Source organism: Gorilla gorilla, chromosome 23 (genome assembly GCF_029281585.2).
Source record: "Gorilla gorilla gorilla isolate KB3781 chromosome 23, NHGRI_mGorGor1-v2.1_pri, whole genome shotgun sequence".
Classification (NCBI taxonomy): Eukaryota; Metazoa; Chordata; class Mammalia; order Primates; family Hominidae; genus Gorilla; species Gorilla gorilla.
The window spans coordinates 41,592,798-41,613,672 of NC_086018.1; the positions used below are offsets into that span (position 1 = coordinate 41,592,798).

General features: G+C 41.7%; 1 protein-coding gene across 13 annotated transcripts in view; it reads right to left on the minus strand.

Annotated features, from left to right (window-relative positions):
• EFCAB6 (EF-hand calcium binding domain 6) overlaps positions 1–20,875 on the minus strand; it is a 291,734-nt gene that overhangs the window by 73,524 nt on the left and 197,335 nt on the right. For all 13 annotated transcript variants that reach the window (XM_055374821.2, XM_019018760.4, XM_055374819.1 and 10 more), the window contains 2 exons: positions 14,028–14,124; positions 6,779–6,897 (listed from right to left, as the gene is read on the minus strand). In XM_055374821.2, coding sequence (XP_055230796.1) covers positions 6,779–6,897; positions 14,028–14,124 — 216 coding nt within the window. The remainder of the gene's footprint in view (positions 1–6,778; positions 6,898–14,027; positions 14,125–20,875) is intronic.

Here is a 20,875-nt window from a genome sequence, read left to right on the forward strand (position 1 = left end):
AAAGCAGATAGACGTTTGGGTAAATGTTGCTTCACGCACTTGTGCTAAAACTTGCAGAGGCTCTCAGGAGTTGGAAGACCACCACCCTTCCCAAAGGCCATGTGGGCCTGTCCCCACAGGTGCCCCTGAGGGCTCTCTCCATGCTCCCTTGCCTGCTGTGCCCTGCAGATCCCCGCTCCTCTGCCATGTGTCTGCCATCCACCTGCTGCCTCAACGCAGCATTCGCCCCATTCTCCACACGGACTCCACCTGACAAGGTAAGAAAAGTCCCCTTGGACGACTTCCTCCGCTACTTTGCAGGCAGGGTGCAGATAGAGGGCTCTAGGTAAATACCAGTTCGCCGGCTCTTCACCTGGCAAGGCCCTTTCCTGCTCCAGGGATCAGTCCCTCAGCTGGGAGCCGTCACGGGCGGTCCTAGACATGAGGTCTCAGGACAGTGCCCCGCCCAGCTCCTGCTGAGACCATCAGCTCCTTATCCCCTGCAGACCTTTTCAGGTGTCTATTATGAGGATGGCCTTAATTTTGCAACCCAGAAAAGTACACTTCCACCTTTATTCAGTGAATTTTGTTCTTAAAACCCAAGAAGACAACACACCCTCAGAAAGAGGCCTGTGGGCTCTGCAGTTCCCGTGGCTTCTCTTTGGCTGTTGAAGAGCTGTGGTCTCAGCAGCACCATCAGGGGCAAGCACCTCCAGCAAGGGCTTCCCTGTTGCTGGCGATGCTAAGATGGCTGCAGGGAGGAAGTTGAATTTCACATGGACATACCTAGGAGGCGGAAGGGCTGCCATTTCTTGAGCTTCTAGGGTGATCCCAGGGCCATGCCTCTCTCCTTGAACTACATCAGGACTCTAACTAGCCTTGTGGCACCAGGACAATGTAATAATGCAACTCTGGTCAAGACGCCCTCTGAATAAAGCTCCCAGGGTTTCCTCATTCTGACAGGAGGGTTCGTAACAGAATGGTCCACAGCCCACCCACCCACCAGACAAGCAGCCCCAGGGAGCAGTGCACCTCTTTTGGAAACCTCTCTCTCCTCCTAAGTCAAAAGAACCACAACAATGCCTTTCTTTGAGCTCCTCAAGGCGCGGTGAGGACCCGACGGGTTAGTGCATTTGCGGATACATGAGGAGTGCATGTTGGCATTTGCTACTGCTCTATGCCACCCAAAGTTTTTCCCACATCTTGCCTCCATCCAGTTCCTAGGTCCATGTCTTATCTGCCTACTAGATGGCAGGTTTCTTGAGGAGAAACTATGGTTTAATCATTTTTACAAATTCACAGCATTCAGCAACACACTTTGCATGAGCTACGTTATCCATTCATGGCTGTTGGGCTAAGAAAAGTGAAGGGAGTGCATTTCTAAGGAAGGACTGCCCTCCTGGTGTGCTGTGCTCAAGGGCTTCCTAACAACAAACTTTCCATCATGACACTTGAACTGAATGAAAAGGCATTCTTAATTGCTTCATTAATGAAGATCATAAACATTCTATTCTCATCCAAAGGAACAGAAGACTAGATTGCACAACTGCAACTAAAATATTGTTGTGAATGTGATTAATAAGCGAGCTAATTCAGCTTACATAACCTCACCCTTCATTGTATAACCCTTTGTGTAACATTTTAAAACACCAACTTGCCTATAAAGGTTGAATTTTCAAATGGTTCAGCAATAGATGTGCCAGGAAAAAGTGTGCACAGAAACAGAGGACCCGTAAAAACTCACATTCGTGGATGGTGACGGCCACTAATTTATGACACAATCAGATTAGTCTGCCCATTTATTCTGCACACAGCAATTCAGCTATACACATAATTTGAGTATGTTCACATTGATTGGTTTGCTTTGCTGAGAATGTCTTAGTCCTTTCCGCTCAGTTTAGGCACTTAATTCCCACATACATTTCAGAAGTATCTTCAAATGCCACTGTCCCTAGAGTTTCAGGGCAGAATGAGGAGGTGTGGTATAAGCCCTGCTGATGGCCTAGGCCAGGCAGCAGAGGCAGACACAGCACCTCATGCAGCTGGGGACACAAGGAATTCTCTCAGGTACCATCTTGGAGGGAGGTCTAATGACTCAAATAGCTGCTCTTTAGAAATGAAAGTGTCTGATATGATTTGGATTTGTGTTCCCACCCAAATCTCATGTCAAATTGTAATCCCCAGTGTTGGAGATGGGGCCTAGTGGGAGGTGACTGGATCCTTCATGAGTGGTTTAGCACGATCCTCATTGTGCTGTTCTCGTGATATTGAGTTCTCATGAGATCTGAAGGTTTGAAAGTGTGTGGCACCCCCCACCTCCTTCTTCCTGCTCTGGCCAGAAGAAGCGCTGGCTCCCTTTTTTTTCCTTCCACCATGATTGTAAGTTTCCTGAGGCCTTCCCAGAAGCTGAGCAGATGCCAGCATCACACTTCCTGTACAGCCTGTGGAACCGTGAGCCAATTAAACCTCTTTTCTTTATACTTTACCCAGTCTCAGGTATTTCTTTATAGCAGCATGAGAATAGACTAATATAGTGTCCAATTGCTGGAGCTGAACATGCTCAAAGGGCATATTCAGTATGTTCCGATGAAATCACAGAAGATCAGACACCATCTGCTCCAGTACCCATCAAGAGCCAAATTCTACCCATTACTCTCCCCAGTAAAAAGGGGGCTAGCCTTAGGTAAAGCCATGCCAGACATGAGAACCACACTTCCTTCATGTTGAGCTTAGAGTCTACCTGGCTAGCACATCTCCAAGTCGAACTTCTTTGTATTCAGTGCTTCTAAAAGTCACCCTCTGACATCGCATCCCACTGAATCTTCCCATTTCTGAGCTAATGATCTTGTTCACTCAACCTTTTAAAACCCTTTCCCATCTTGAGGCTCCCTGTCCAGAGGTTCCACCAACCAGGCACCGAGTAGGTTCTCTCTGGGCACTGCTTTGGTTGAGCTAATAGAAATGGCCTCACTTCTTGTGAACTGAAAACCATGGTTTTTTGTTGTTGTTGTTGTTGTTTTTGTCCACACGAGTTGCTGTACATGGCACAGCTGCTTTTTCACAGTCTCTTCTGTTTATATTTGAATACTGATATATAACTCACCTGCCATATCAAGAAATGTGCATAAATTGGGCATTAATTATCTTGCAAACTTTCTGGCAGGTCTGCTTGGCTGGCTAGTTTCACACAAGCAACAATCTCCATGGGTATTTCCGAGCCTGCTGCTTTTCCTACTCGGGTCGTCCCTTTGGTAAGTTTTTAGAGCACACCCTCTCCCACTTCAGAGTTTTCTAGCAAAGTTTGTTTTAGATTCAAAGAGTTGAATTCTACCTGGTTAAATGAGGCTACAGCAGGTGCTCGGAATGCCAAGCCCTCCCCAAGGAGGTGCCTCCCATGCCCAGGGTCAACACTGAGCGACACCCTGTGCCTGGCCTTCCAACTGAAACCACCTTTGCAAAAAGTATGACACTGAGAGAAATCTGATGTCGCTGACTCTATCCTGCTTCTAACCACACAAACTGTCCTTGCTCATTCCTGGGTGTAGGCCAAGCTAACTATGGGAAGAATTTAATTCGTAATTTAACTTTAAAGCAAAGATGATAACGGTCCTTTTGCAAAACTGACCCCTTCCTTGCTCAGGGACTGAAACCACCTTTGTAAAACTCCACAAGGGGCCAGGCCTGGTGGCTCATGCCTGTAATCCCAGCACTTTGGGAGGCCGAGGCAGGCAGATCACGAGGTCAAGAGATCAAGACCATCCTGGCCAACATGGTGAAACCCCGTTTCTACTAAAAATACAAAAATTAGCTGAGCGTGGTGGTGCATGCCTGTAATCCCAGCTACTTGGGAGGCTGAGACAGGAGAATCGCTTGAACCTGGGAGGCGGAGGTTGCAGTGAGCTGAGATCATGCTACTGCCTCCAGCCCAGTGACAGAGTGAGACTCTGTCAAAAAAAAAAAAAAAAAAAAATCTCAGTTTCACAAGCTGGAAAGAGTTCTGGAGCTGGACGGTGGTGACAGCTGCACAACACGATGAACGTACTGAATACCACCGAGCTGTGTGCTTAAAATTGGTGAAGATTGTAAACTGCGTTATGTGTATTTTGACACAGTGAAAAAGTGGAGAACAAAAACAATAGCAGTGAAGAAAATCTTGAATCAATACAAACTTGATTTGATTTTGAAAATGTAGATATTGCATAAAATACTTTCCAGGAAGTAGCTCATCTAATGAAGTGAAATAAAAATGATAGGTGCTATAATTTGCAAAGTGTCCTAGGAACTGCACGATTGACCTAAGGGAAAATGAAAAACACGGACACAGGAGGGGTCACCAGGTGAATGTGTGTGCCAACCCAAAGGCAATTCCAGAGGGAAAAAGGGATTCACTGAAGGGAGGGAGTAGAGGAATTACCAGCCCAAGAACTGGACTTTTCTATGGCCTCCAAATGTATTCTCTCTCTAGCAAACCAGATTCACCATCACTCTTCCACTTTCTCATAAATTAATCTTGTATGTGAAATAACTCAGCTTAAAAGCCCAGTTTATTAGTGCTTGATTTCTGAGCCTTCAGAGGTCCTGACAGGGACACAGCACTTAATTACCAAGACTTTCTCTCCTTAAGAGCATTTGAGTGTCTTAGGCGATGAGCTCTGGATTACTCGTTTATCTTGGTCATCCTCAGCCCTGCAAACCTCTGCAAAGGCGCAGAGCCAGTGTTTAAGAAGCATTTGCTGGGTGAACAAATGAAGAAAGGGTGTGTTAAATTTACTGAGTGGTTACCGCATGCCACGCCCTGGGCTAGCACTTAATATGACTCCTTACCCAGGACTCAAGTGGCCCTGGGTGACAGGGAACATCATCTACTGCTTTGCAGATGATAAGGAGTATATGGCACAGAGAAGCTAAGTAACTTGATGGAGGCCACACAGCAGGAAGCAGGCAGGAGTCATGCCCACGCATCTGGCTGCAGAGCTGTTGCTCTTAACCACTCACCATGTGTGGCATGAGGTCAACTAAACAATAGTGGACAAAACTCTGACTGCAAGCAGTTGTCAACACAGGGTGAAAATCTGCACATTTCATAATTATGTTCATAAACATGTAAAGAAACTTTAGCCACAAGCCAACAGTGAGTGTCCACCTCCAATTGAAATGGAAACAAGTTCTGTCCCACCCTCAGAAAGAGGCTCCGTCCACACTCATTTCCCACATGGCAACCCTTGTGGGGGACATGACTCCAATACCTCTCATTCCCATGGCCAGCCCCCACTCAGGGGTTCGTCCTGTCCCCCCGGTGATGGTGGTGGTCTCCCAGGGCCAGCACCCCCAGCCATCCTGTCCCCTGAACTGACTCACCTTCCTAAACTGCAGCTCTGTTCACCCCACAACCACACTCAAATCCCATTGTTCCCGACTGCCTGGTCAATAACACCAGAAAGCTAGGACCTGGTAAGGGAGCAGCCCTACCCTTCCTTTCTGACCCTGGGAGCCCCATGCCACTTCTGATAGAACACCTGCCTCCCTGCAGACAGGTGGCCTGCTGAACAAGAATGCCTCCTTCTCCATCTGGACCCATGACAGCTTCCAGCCCCCGCTAGCCCCATGCTCCTGCCTCACTGCCCATGCCACTTGACTTGCTCTCTGCTCAGGGGTTTTGCACAGTTGTTGCTGTACCATAGCTACCTGTGTGAATGCATTCTGTGCCCTGACAGCTCCCCAAAGACAGGGACCATGTTGTCATCTTTGGATTATCCTAAAGTCAACTGAGAGGCAGGGCTATGCATTTGCCTACTCCACAAAGATCTGCCTATTCCCAGCTGGAACTACTAATGTAAGCTACTCAAACAGAAATGGGCAGGGAGTCTAACTGGACCCTGTGTTGGAACTGATCTTTAAAAAGTAAGCATTTTGTAAGAACTTCCAGTTGCTTTTCTAAATTAGACACAAAACAACCCACCTAATTCTAAACTTGGCCAACATTTCAGCCTTCTACTTTGAACAGATGAAAATCTGGGAAATGGTATGAACTCATGGTTTCATGAGTTTGCCTCCTGAGTGGACGTACGATGTTGGTATACCATCCTGGGGGAATACAGGTGACTACGGACATATAATGAAGAAGGAGGTAATTTGAAGTTGGGTCTGGAACTTGGAAATAGACCACATTGTTAGTGGAATGTGAAACTTAGACATCTATCCAGGGAAGACCATAACCGGGGGCCCAATTCCAAAACAGCTAAATCGAAAATACATTTGACAAATGGAACCAACATCGGATAAAATTTTCGGTTTAAGAGACCCTCGGGAAGCTACTCCAAGTTGCTAAAAGTTTGGTTTTTCTTCCCACAAATTACTTACCTATAAAACAGTTGTGCAGCATTAATTTCCATCTATAGGTAATGGGGAGAAACTGCTTTTCCCTTTACCCATTGCATATCTGCTGAGTGAGTTATATTAGAGTTAAGTCCTTGGAGAGTGACTTGTTTTGTTAAAACAGTAAAGATCTGGGCTTGAGCTCTCAGGTCCTTGGAAATAGAAACCTCTCAAGTCTGGTATGGATGAGCATTTACCCTGGTTCTCCGCGTTACTGAAGACCAACCCATCCACCAAGGCTGCTTGCTATGAGCACCAAGCAGCAAGGAACAAGGAAAGACACAGGAGATGAGACAGATGCAACCAAGAGAAAATACTCCCAGCCCCCAGTTACCCTGATGTAGGAAAGATTAGACTGAATTTGCCACAGCAAGCACCCCTAGTCCATAAGAATGGAAAACAACCAGTCTCACGTGCCACTTACCTTGCCCAAAGCTTTTCAAACTCTCTTGGTGTGAGGGCAATATCAAAACCGTACAGTGCGTTCTTTATGTCCCAGCGTCGAAGAATGCCATTGCCCTCATTATCGGTTTCTAGAAAATTCTACAACATCAGAGGACGGTATTTAGGAACATGTGAAATGTGCGTATGACAGCAGAAAAGATGTTCAATTAGTCAATATCTGGGAAACTCTAAGGCATTTGTATCCCCATCCACCTCCTTAATCACCTTTTAATCTATGTTCCAGGTATCCTCATCATTCCTGGAAAGAAAGTGATACAGCAAAACGGAGATGAGAATTAGGTGTCGGAAGGGGGTGGTTTCTGAGTTGCCTCAGGGGTTTGACCTGGATTCTTCTCCTGATCAACAACTTGGGTTCAAAAATGATTAGAAATAAGGGCCAACCAGAGCCCAGGAAATGAGATGGAGGATCCTCATCTCAATGATGGTTTGGTTTTAGCCCTCTGGCTGTAAGAGGGGAAATGAGGGACATTAGACTCCAGCTATTATGACAAGATTATATGGTACCATTTTTATGGCCCTGATGGGTACAGAAGGTATTGTCAGGCATATAACAGGACCACAGACTTGAATAAGCTAACATGTGTGGTTCTCAGCAATGTCTTCAGTTGTTTCCAAGCAATAGCTCATTTAATCTTCTTCATAACAACATGATGAGGTGGATATAACAGGTACATCTACAGAGTTCTCTGCAAGTATGATACTTAATAGTGAAAGAACAAAACATTCCCCCTAAGATCAGGAACAAAGTGAGAATATCTTCATCACCCGCTATTCTACATTGTACTGCGGGGTCTCAGCCCGTTTAATCAGGCAAGAAAAAGGATAAAAGGTGTAATGATAGGACAGGAAGAAATACAATTATTATTATTCACTGACATGACTGTATACACAGGAATACAAAGAATCCACAAATAAATTATTATAAGAGGTGAATTTAGCAAGCAGTCTGGATTCTATGTCAACAGGCAAAATCAATCACAGTTTTTACATATCAGACACAGAAAGTGAAATTTTAAAAGATAACATTTACAAAAGGCATCAAAAATAGAAAGGCCTAGGAATAAATCTGTGATATCTGAGAAATGCCTTTATACAGAAAAGTATAAAACTTTACTGAAAGATATTGAAGAAGATCAAAATAAATGGAGAGACACTGTGTTCATGAATTAGAAAACTCAAATATAATAGTAAAGGTGTCATTTTCTTTGTGGAACTCGACAAAGCGATTCAAAACTCTTGAAGAACAAGGTAGAGGGAGTTGTCTACCAATTAATTAAGATGTATCATTAAGTTATCACGACGACAAAGATGTGATGTAGGTGCCAGCACAGGCAAGCTGATCAGGCGAACAGAATGAGGAGGTCAGTAATACCCGCGGGCCGTGATGTAGGCAGTGGTGATGCTCAGATCGGCCAGGGGAAGGGGGACTTCACGATGACCAGTGCTGGGACAGCTAGACTTCCATATGGAGGAAATGAGACTGGGTCCCTGCCTCACCACACTTGGGAAACATCTAGTCCAGATTTCAAGACCTGAATGTGAAAGTTGAAACTGTCAAGCTCCTATAAGAGAGTGTGAGAGAATATCTTCATGACTCCAGAGTAGAATTCTTAAACAAGACCTACAGAGAGATGTTAGTAAATTTGACTACATTAAAAAGAACTTATATTTATCAAAAGACATCATATAAAAAAGGTAAGAACACATAATACACACTGAGAGATGATAGTTGCACCACATGTCACTTACAAAAGAGCAGGATCCACAGAGCAGTGTATACTATGACCATCGTCACAGTTTCTGTTGACCAATGAGAAAAAGACAAACCAGTAGGAAGACTTAAAGTCTCAAGCAAGCACTTCACAATCAAGGAAACCTGACCAATAAATGACCAAGTGAATATACTCAATCTCACTAATAACAAACAAAATGCCAATCAAATCTGCAATGAGCTACTATTACATATCCACTAGAGTGGAAAAAACTAGGAAGTCTGATGGTACCAAGTGCTACAGGGTTGAGCAGTTTTGACAGAAAATCAAAAATATTTACTATCTGGGCCTTTACAGGAAAAGTGTGCTGGCTCCTGGTCTAAGATATTGGCAATATTCTTTTCCTTCACCTGAATGGTGGTTACATGCTGACTACTTTAAACTTATTTAAACAATACATATGTATTTTATATACTTCATAGTAGAGTCATAACTTAAAAAAAATTATGCTTTAAAAAAAATTGAGTCTGTAGGATTTCAGAGTCCCTTTAAAAACACGTAGCAGGTCTGGCATGTAAGAAACTTGGAAGTTACCACTCTGTCCCAACAACAAGTAAAAATCTGAACAAATTGGAAAATCAACAACTCTTTTTAAATCATAAGACAAGTGAAGTTACAGGCCAAATCACTGTCCCCAAAACTGGAGAGACAGACAGGTGAATACAGAGAATCACAATTTACTGGGACAGACACCCATAAGCAGAAAACTTTACAGGAACTTATGTCGGAAAGATAGAAGTGGAGGGAATAATTCCTAACTTATTCTATGAGACCAGTATTGCCCTAATACCAAAACCAGACAAAGATATTACAAGTAAAGAAAACTATACACCATCATCTCTCATGAGAGATAATGTCATTGATAGTTCACCAGGAATAGCATTGAATCTATAAATTGCTTTGGACAGCATGGTCTCAAACTGACAGCAAAATTAGGAATGTAATCCCATTCACAATTGCCACAAAAAGAACAAAATACCTTGGAATACAGCTAATCATGGAAGTTTTCTACAATAAGAATTACAAAACACTGCTCAAAGATATCAGTGATGACACAAATAAATGGAAAAACATTCCATGCTCATGGATTGGAATAATCAGTATCATTAAAATGACCATACTGTCCAAAGCAATTTAGAGATTCAGTGCTATTCCTGTTGAACTACCAATGACATTCTTCGTAGAGCTAGAAAAAGCTATTTTTAAATTCATATGGGACTAGGCGTGGTGGCTCACACCTATAATCCCAGAACCTTGGGAGGCTGAGGTAGGCAGATCGCTTGAGCCCAGGAGTTCAAGACAAGTCTGGGAAACATGGCGAAACCCTATCTCTACAAAAAATACCAAAAATTAGCTGAGTGTGGTGGCACATGTCTGTGGTCCCAGCTATTTGGGAGGCTGAGGTGGGAGAATGGCTTGAGCCTGGTAGGCTGAGTTTACAGTGAGCCAAGATCACACCACTGCACTCCAACCTGGGTGACAGAGTGAGACCCTGTCTCAAAATAAAATAAAATAAAATAAAATTCATATGGAACCAAAAAAGAGTCTAAATAGCCAAGGCAATCCTAAGCAAAATGAATAAAGCTAGAGGCATCAAGTTACCCAATTAAAGCATACTACAGGACTACAGTAACCAAACAGTATGGTACTGGTACAAAAACAGACACATAGACCAGTGGAATAGAATAGAGAGCCCAGAAATAAGACTGCACACCTACAACCATCTGATCTTCAACAAAGCTGACAAAACCTAGCAATGGAGAAAGGATTCCCCTATTCAATAAATGGTGCTGTGATAACTGGCTAACCATATGCAGAAGATTGAAACTGGGCCCCTTCCTTATAACAAATACCCCTTCCTTATAACAGAAAATAAACTCAAGATGAATAAAAGACTTAAGCGTCAAACTAAAAACTATAAAAACCCTGGAAGGCAACCTAAGCAATACCATTCTGGACATAGGAACTGAGAAATATTTCATGACGAAAGAAAAAATTGACAAATGGGATCTAATTAGATTTGACAGCTTCTGCACAGCAAAACTATCAATAAAGAGACAACCTACAGAATGTGAGGAAAATTTGCAAACTATGCATCTAACAAAGGTCTAACATCCAGCATCTATACGGAACTTAAACAACCCCACTGAAAAGTGGGCAAAGGACATGAACAGATACTTTTCAAAAGAAGAAATACATGTGGCCAACAATCATATGAAAAAAAGCTCATCAGTGATCACTAGAGAAATGCAAATCAAAACCACAATGAGATACCATCTCACACCAGTCAGAATGGCTATTACTAAAAAGTCGGCCAGGTGTGGTGGCTCACACCTGTAATTCCAGCACTTTGGGAGGCCAAGGCGGGTGGCTCCCCTGAGGTCAGGGGTTCGAGACCAGCCTGGCCAACATGATGAAACCCTGTCTCTACTAAAAATACAAAAAAATTAGCCAGGCGTGGTGGCATGCACCTGTAGTCCGAGCTACTCAGGATGCTGAGGCATGAGGATCACTTTAACCCGGGCGGCGGAGGTTGCAGTGAGCCTAGATCATGCCACTGCACTCCAGCCTGGGAGAGAGAGTGAGACTCCATCTCAATTAAAAAAAAAAAAGTAAAAAAATAACAGATGCTGGTAAAGTTGCAGAGAAAAGGGAACACTTATATACTGTTGGTGGGAGTGTAAATTAGTCCAACCATTGTGGAAAGCAGTGTGGCGATTCCTCAAAGAGCTAAAAACAGAACTACCATTCGACCCAGCAATCCCATTACTGGGTATATGCCCAAAGAAATATAAATCATTCTAAATATATAAATATAAATATATTTATATAACATAAATATATAAATATCACATATAAATATTTTATATAATATAACATATTTATATAACAAATATATATTAATATATTTGTTATAGAAATATATTTGTTATAGAAATATATTAATATCATATATTTATATAGCAAATATATTCATATCATATATTTATATAATACAAATATAAAGATGCATGCACGGGTATGTTCATTGCAGCACTATTCATGATAGTAAAGACATGGAATCAACCTAAATGCCCATGAACGGTAGACTGGATAAAGAAACTGTGGGATATATACATCATAGAATACTACAAAGTCATACAAAAGAATAAGATCATGTCCTTTGCAGGAACATGAATGGAGCTGGAGGCTAACATCCTTTGAAAACTAATGCAGGAACAGAAAACCAAATACCGCATGTTCTCACTTACAAGTGGGAGCTAAATGATGAGAACACATGGACACAAAGAAGGGAACAACAGGCACTGAGACCTACTTGAGGGTGGAGGGGGAAAGGAGGGGGAGGATTTGGAAAGATAACTATTGGGTATTAAGCTTAGTACCTGGGTGACGAAATAATCTGTATAACAAACCACCACGGCATGAATTTACTTATATAATAAACCTGCACACATATCCCTGAATCTAAAATAAAAGTTAAAGAAAACTACGACACCATTTACATTAGCACCCCCCAAAATGAAATATTTAGGTATAAATCTAATAAAATATTAGCCAGGAATGGTGGTATGCACCTGTTATCCCAGCTACTTGGGAGGCTGAGGTAGGAGGACCACTTGAAGCCAGGAATTCCAAACCAGCCTGGTCTTATTTGCAAGAGCTCTTATATGCAAGTTATATAATGAAAACTACAAAACTGTGATGAGAAATGTTTAATGTTTGCCAAACCTAAATAGAGACATTCCATGTTTATGGATAGGAAGGCTCAACAGCATCAAATATAGGTTCAATTCAATCCAAATCACAATCCCAGCAAATTGTTTTGTAGAGATCCATAAACTTATTCTAGATGCAAAGACTCAGAATAGCCAACACAATACTGCAAAAAAAAAAAAAAAAGAACAAACTTGGAGAACTGACACTACCTGATGCCAAGATTTACTATAAGGCTACAGTAATCATGACAGTGGTACTGGTTAAAGAAAAGACAAGCAGACCAATGGAACGCAATAGAGAGTCCAGAAACAGACCCACATAATCAACATACCCTTGACAAAGGGGCAAAGGCAACTCAACAAAGCAAAGACAGTCTTTTCAATAAATGGTGCTGGAACAACTGGACATCCACCTTTAAATAAATGAATCTAGACACACAGACCTTATACCCTCCACAAAAATTAACTCAAATGGATCACAAACCTAATTATAAAATACAAAACTATGAAACTCTCGTAAGACGACATAAGAGAAAATTTAGATGACCTTGAGTTTGGCAGTGATTTGTTAGATACAATCCATGAAAGGTTCCAGTCCCGACCCTTTCCTTACCCTGAACCTAGAGGGCTGCTCTGAAAGTGGGCCACACAGAGCTCCAGTCTGTGGGATTGGTTGGTGTGGGCCAGCGCAGAGAGTCCACTCCATAGAGTACACAATACAGACAGTTGACTCTATGGAGTTCACAGCACAGACAGTCCACTTTATGCAGCCCACAGCACAGACAGTCCACTCTATAGAGTCCACAGTGCAGCAAGTCCTGTCTGTGGAGTCCACAGCACAGACAGTCTGCTTTATGGAGTCCACAGCACAGACAGTCCACTCTGCGCAGGACAGGAGGTTGGGTAGAGACAGTCCCTGGAGGTTAGCAGGACTTCAAAGACAAAATTCACACTGGGCACAGGCCAAGAAAGAGCACACACAGAAAGAAAATGACCAAGTGAAACAAAGTGGAGGTATTTTTCAAAATAATGTGAAAATATTTCCATAATGCAGTTTAAAAAATACTTATTAGAGGGAAGCTATTGCATTCTTGTTGCATTATAAAGTGGTGATCTCCAGCCTAGATTTCAGGACAAACTCGGTTTTGCACATGCAGTTCTATTATCTTGTAGGTCTGGCTGTCATTGGCCCTGTTGGATTAGACAGCCCCATCTCAATACCATAATCACAGTTCATAGGATTGCACGTGGAAGGTATCCGCCCTGTAAATGTGCTTCTATAATTTTGGCAAGACAGGAAGAAACAGCTCTTTAAAATGTATGTTTATATTGTATAAAATTAAGTACAACAGCATCTTATATTTTTCATGTATTAGGTTGGTGCAAAAGTATTGCAGTTTTTCCGTTAAAGTAATGGCTAAAACTGCGATGACTTTTGCACCAACCAAATAAGTTTTTAATTCATATCCAGCCTGAAGTAATGCCAGGAATTTTGGTCCATGTAACTCCAACAATTCCTTATCTTTCTAAACCTCACTTGACTTTGAATGTAAGAATTTAGTTTGAAAAAGTCTTTTAAGAATAGCAGGAGTGATCACACTGGGTACACAGAGTTGTTTTCCCATCTTAGCATCTGGATCTGAACAGCTTCATCATCCCAGTGATCTTGAAACATTGAAATAGATTTTCTTTCCTTTTAAGGAAATAATCATTTTCTTACCTTAGACAAGTCTGACCATCTGTTTTTTGCTTTGGTAACAAGATACTGATGAGCCTGTTCACAAGCTAGTTCTGAATCCGCGACCTTCTGTTTTGGTCTTAAAAGAAAAAAAAATAATAAATAACTGTGTTTAAATTTAATGGGCTCATTAATCTCCCAAGGGGTTTTCCTATCCCCCCTATTTGTTTCAAGGATACCATTAAAGTCTGTTATTTCACATCTGGTTTAACTTAATTCTTAAAATACAGTCTTATTTCTCCAGCTGCATGTCAGGGAAGTCTTCTTAAATTTGTAAGTCCTTGTTTATCTTCAGATAAATGCTATTCAACTTTTTTCTTTTCAGCACACAAAACAAACAGGGCTCATTTATTCTCAGAAGGGGGAAAACACAATATAACATTAAGTGTCTTCGGAGGAAAACAGCTAAAAACTTTTATTTCTGAATTTTCAAGTTGGAGAGATAATGGAGACTACAGGAAATGGTTGAGAAACATTGGGGGAACTTGTTAGTCTCAGCTCATTTTCCAAGGTGAGGCTTGTAGGATTTAAAGACAGGGCCGGGTGCAGTGGCTCACGCCTGTAATCCCAGCACTTTGGGAGGCCAAGGCAGGTGGATGACTTGAGGTCAGGACTTCGAGATCAGGCTGGCCAACATGGTGATACCCCGTCTCTACTAAAAATACAAAAATTAGCTGGACATAGTAGAAACGTGCCTGTAATCCAAGCTACTCAGGAGGCTGAGGCAGGAGCATTGCTTGAACCTGGGAGGCGGAGGTTGCAATGAGCTGAGATCGTGCCATTGCACTCCAGCCTGGGGGAGAGCACGAGACTCCATCTCAAAAATAAAAATAAATAAAAATGATCAAAATTCTGTCATATTTACTCACAGGATGGACACTTAAAAAAGACCCTTTGCTCACAGGTCCCTGCTAGGCCACCGTAAAGCACAGTAAAGGCTGAGGCTGGAGAGGCTGGGATGCCCTAGATCTTTCCACGCACTAGAACTAATTAGGAATGGAGGAAAATGTGTAAAGTCCATGTGCACACCCACATTGGCACCTGGCCAGCGTAAACTGCAGTCACTGTGATTTTCCTTCTCCACCTGACTCCCACTGCCCTTGACTGTGCTGTCTCTCTCCACTCTCTTCTGAGAGGTCATCTCTTCTGATGTCCCCAACTACAGCCTTGATGCTGCTTGCCCATAAGTCTGCACCACTGGTACTACAACCTCACCTGCTTTTCTGTGCCATCTTTCTCCAACTGCCTACCGGACTCTGCAGAATCATGGAATTTCGAGGGTGGAAAGGGATCCAAAGTTCAACCAGCCAATCCCTTATCACTACTTGACCATGCAAACTTTGGAAAATTGATGGAATTACATTGCATTTTTACAATTTTTGCTTAAAAGGACTGTAAGTCCTAATGATGTCTATTTCCCTGCCTTCACTTTTAGACTCCTCCTAAATTCCACCTGCACCAGAGGACTCACCTGAACCTCCCCAGAGTGCTGTCAGAGAGTCCCTGAGGGGCATGTGCTATCTCAGCAAAGTCAGTAGATCCCAGTTGATCTCACGGTCTAAACACATATCCAAACAGCCCTATGCCCCCTGCTTTCCACACCCTGATTTCTTTTCTAGGCTATAAGGCTTGATTATTTCCTTAGTTATCCATGAGCAAACCAATGAATCCTACTGATTTTCCATCCATTTTCCCCTTCCTCATTTTACATACTTGTCCCTCTCGAGAGAGCAGGAGGTTTTCTGGTGGTTACTTAATTCCTCTCCTATTGCCCAGCTTGTTAAATCTTGACAATCAGTCAGATCCAGCCTTCCTTCCTATCAGTCAGCTCATTAGTCACAGATACATAGGAATAGTCACTATGTGCTGCTCTAGGACCTGCAGACACAATGACTAGCAATGTGGACAGAGTCCACATTCCCAAGGAGCTTACACTGTGATGGAGAAACTTAGAACAAACACACAAGAAAAACAAGTGACTCGGCCGGGTGCGGTGGCTCACGCCTGTAATCCCAGCACTTTGTGAGGCCGAGGTGGGCAGATCACGAGGTCAGGAGTTTGAGACCAGCCTGGCCAACATGGTGAAACCCCGTCTCTACTAAAAATACAAAAATCAGCTGGGTGTGGTGGTGCACGCCTATAATCCCAGCTACTTGGGAGGCTGAGACAGGAGAATCACTGGAATCTGGGAGGCGGAGGTTGCAGTGAGCTGAGATTGTGCCACTGTACTCCAGCCTGGGTGACAGAGTGAGACTCCATCTCAAAAAAAAAAATCTCAAAAAAAAAAAAAGAAAGAGACAGAGAGAAGGAAGGAAGGAAGGAAGGGAGGAAGGAAGGAAAGAAAGGAAAGAAAGAGAGAGAGAGAGAGAAAGAAAGAAAGAAAGAAAGAAAGAAAGAAAGAAAGAAAGAAAGAAAGAAAGAAAGAAAGGTGACTCGGATAACTTCAGATACTGCATGGGACCAAGAATGATGGGGCAGGGGAGACTTAGTCAGGAAGACCAGGGAGTGGCTCTTTGACAGCCGCATGAAGACCTCAGGGAACACAATCCAGGCAGTACGAGAGTCTTGAGAGGTGCTTCTGGTCCCAGTCAAGATGGAGTAGGCACACTTCACCCTTTCTCTCCTTCTTATGACAACCCAAAATCCTACACAGAATACAAAACACAACTATCTGAGGTAAATAATAGGAGGCTGATGGAGGGAGAAATCAAAATTTGAAGAATGACAAAGTTATGAGTTTCATGGGGCTTTCCTCCCATGTTCCCAGCTTAAGAGTCAAGAGCAGTCCTAATTCTGGAACTGTGCAGCAGATGTGAACAGAAAAAGGTCCAAAAGAAAGGCTGACTTTCTGACCAAAGAGCTAGGATAGGATGGAGGGCCTCTTCGGGACAGAGTGGCAGGAATTCCTGTTTTTGTCTCTGTTTACTCTCCCAGCCCTATTCTGAGACTGCACTTTTGTAATGGTGCCAACAATAGCAGTGGCCAAAACGTTAAAATTTTCTCTAACCAGAAAAAATGGGAAAAAGGGCCCTGTGATTCAAGGAATGTTGGGAAATCCATGTTAATTTTCTCTCTCTCTCTCTTTTTTTTTTCTTCTCTCACTGGGGCCCTGAAGGTGGCCCTCACCATGAGACATGCGGAGCAGCACAGATAGGCTAAAACCTAAGATTTTCTAACCAGAAGACCCAGAAAAGTAGCCTTTGGGGGCTACAGAGTGTGGGGGAGATCATAGAGAAGAGAGAGCTAGAAGAAAGGACATCTTTGCAGGAAGTTCCAGGTTCATCTCTGATGTGTAAAGGTGTGGAACTGACCCCAAGCAGCATAGCAACCGGCTTTGAGAACATGATTACTGTGTAGTTAAGACTGACTTCTAGGTGGTGCACACGTGGGTTTCCCTGAAGAGCACTGCAATGACTTTGAAAACAAAATTGACATTAAAACCACAGAAGGCACGTTAGGACTTGCAGTCTAAAACTAACTAGGCTGATTGCCTGCTAAAATAATGACCAAAAACAATCAACACACTACAGAGGATTTTAACAGAATCAGAGTGTCATAATAAAACACTTAAAATATCTAGGATACAGTCCAAAGTGATATAAAATACCAGAAAAATCTCAATAATGCTCAATGTAAAAGACAACAGACACCAACCCCAAGATTAACTAGATGTTGAAATTATCAGATTGTAAAGCAGTTATTATATTCATGGAGAGCAAACATACTTGAAAGAAAGAAGAAGGAAAAAGGAAATAACCAAAATACAGTAACTGAAATGACGTTTACTGGATTGGCTCAGTGGCAAAATGGAATGACAGAGGAGTCAGCAAAGTTGAAAACTCACGAACAGAAATCATTCAAACTGAACAAAAGAGAAAATAAAAATAACATAGTCTCAGAGATACAAAACCTGTGATACAAAACCAAAAGGTCTAAGCTTCATGTCATTGAGGTACCAAAAGGAGAAGAAAAAGATGGGTACAGAAAAAGTATTTTTAAAAATAATAGCTGAAAATGCCATAAATTTGGCATAAAACATAAATTTACAGATTTAAGAAGCTCAGTAAATCCAAAAATGGATAAACAAAGACAAAACAAAACAAACAAAAACCACCAAAAAACCCATGGTCAAACAAGTCAAATCATAAATTATAATCAATTGTCTGAAAAACTAAAGATCAAAAAAATCATCTCTAAAGTAGCCTGAATGGTCTGGCGCAGTGGCTCATGCCTGTGATCCAAGCCCTTTGGGAGGCTGAGATGGGAGGATCGCTTGAACTCAGGAGTTCGAGACCAGCATGGGCAACATGGCAAGACCCTGTCTCTAGAAAAAATACAAAATTTAGGCATGATGGTGCTCACCTGTGATTGCAGCTACTTGGGAGGCTGAGGTGGATCACTTGGACCTGGGAGGTCAAGGTTGCAGTGAGCTGTGATCGCACCACCATGCTCCAGTCTGGGTGACAGAGTGAGAGACCTAGTTAAAAAAAAGAAAAGAAAAGAAAAGAAAAGAAGCCTGGGAAAAAAGGCATATTAAATATGAGAAAACAGAATACTTGCATACTTCTTGCCACAGATTATGGAGGCCAGAAGACCATGGAACAACATTTTTAAAGTGCTGGAACAAAAGGAATGTCAACCCCAAACTCTATATCCAGCAAAAATATCTTTCAAGAATAAAGAATAAATAAAGATATTATAAATTGAAGAAAACTAAGGTCTGTCTCCAACAGACCTGCTCTAAAAGATGTCCTATAGGAAGTTCTTCAGGGGAAGAAGAATGATAGCTGAGAGAAACTTAGAACTTCAGAAAGAGAGGAATAGCAACAGAAATGGTAAATACCTAGGAAATTATAATACACAATTTTTTTCTCAGAGTTTCAAATACATGAAGCATAAATTAATAGTATTGGAAAAAGAAATAGACAAATTCAAAACTATTGCTGGAGACTTTAACACTCCTCTCTTAGTAACTGATAGAATAAGGAGACAGAAAATAATCAAGAATATAGAAGACCTGAACAACACTAATAACCAACTTGATCTGACATTTACAGAACACTCCACCCAACAGCACCAGAATACACATTCTTTTCAAGTATACACAGAATATTTACCAAGACATACCATATCCAGGGTCATAAAACAAACCTTAACTAATTGAAAAGAATTAATATCACACAAGATATGTTCTCTGACCACAACAGAATTAAACTAGAATCAATAACAGAACAATATTTAAACACTATGCAATTTTTTTTTTTTTTTTTTGAGACAGAGTCTCACTCTGTCACCCAGGCTGGAGTGCAGTGGTGCGATCTCGGCTCACTGTAACATCCACCTCCCAGGTTTAAGCAATTCTCCTGTCTCAGCCTCCTGAGTAGCTGAAATTACAGGCACCCACCACCACACCTGGCTGATTTATTTATTTATTTATTGTATCTTTAGTAGAGACGGGGTTTTGCTGACTAGGCTGGTCTTGAACTCCTGATCTCAAGTGATCTGCCCACCTCAGCCTCCCAAAGTGCTGGGATTACAGGCATGAGCCACTGTACCTGGACTGAACACGATGCAAATATTTTGAAATTAAACAACACACTTCTAAATAATCCATGGATCCAAGAGGAAGTCTTAAGGGAAATTAGAAAATAATTTGAAATGAATAAAAATTAAAACTACAACATACCCAAATTTGTGAAATGCAGCTAAATCAGTGCCTACAGGGAAATACATTACACTAATGGCTTATATGAGAGGAAAAATGACTCAAATAAAAACTATGAGTTTCCAATTTAAGAAATATAAAAGATAAACTGAATCCAAAACAAGCAGAAAGAAGGAAATAATAAAGACCAAAAATCAATAAAACTGAAATCAGAAAAAATAGAGAAAAATCAATAAAAACAAAAGCTAGTTCTTTTAAAAGATCTGTGAAAGTGGGAAGCCTTAGCTGAGTTGATGAAGAAGAAAGGAGAAAAGAGATCAACTATGAAAGTGATAAATGAAATAAGGAATCTCACTAAATACTTCACAGATACTTTAAAAAAATTAAAAGAACACCATGAACCATATTAATTCCATGAATTTGACAACCTTGATGACCAATATTTTGAAAGATGCAAATTAGCAAAACTCACTTGAGATGAAATAGAAACTCTGAATAATCCAATAACTATTAAATTAACTGGATTTATAGGTACAAACCTTCCAACAAAGGACATTCCAGGACTTGATGATTTCACTGGTTAATTTAATCAAATATCTAAGGAAGAATAACCATTCCATACAATCCAGAAAATAGAATAGAAAGGAATACTCCCAGTTCATTTTATGAAGCTAGCAGTGCCATGATACCAAAATCAGGGCTGGTATTCAAGACTTTTATTATTCTTAGATGTCTTACAAAATAAATCACTTATTTTCTTTATAAAATTAAGCTCATTCTGGCATGCAGTGGCTCACGTCTGTAATCCCAGCACTTCAGGAGGCCAAGGTGGGTGGACCACTTGAGGTCAGGAGTTCGATACCAGCCTGGCCAACATGGTGAAACCTTGTCTCTACTAAAAATACAAAAAATTAGCTGGGCATGGTGGTGTGCACCTGTAGTTCCAGTTACTTGGGAGTCTGAGGCAGGAGAATCGCTTGAAACTGGGAGGCGGAGGTTGCAGTGAGCTGAGATGGCACCATTGCACTCCAGCCCGGGTGACAAGAGCAAAACTCCATCTCAAAACAAACAAGCAAACAAAAACAAACAAACAAACTCATTCTATTTTGCAATTATTATCTGGATCCATTTGTTATGTGGTCTTAGTGATGTTGATTTTAATCTT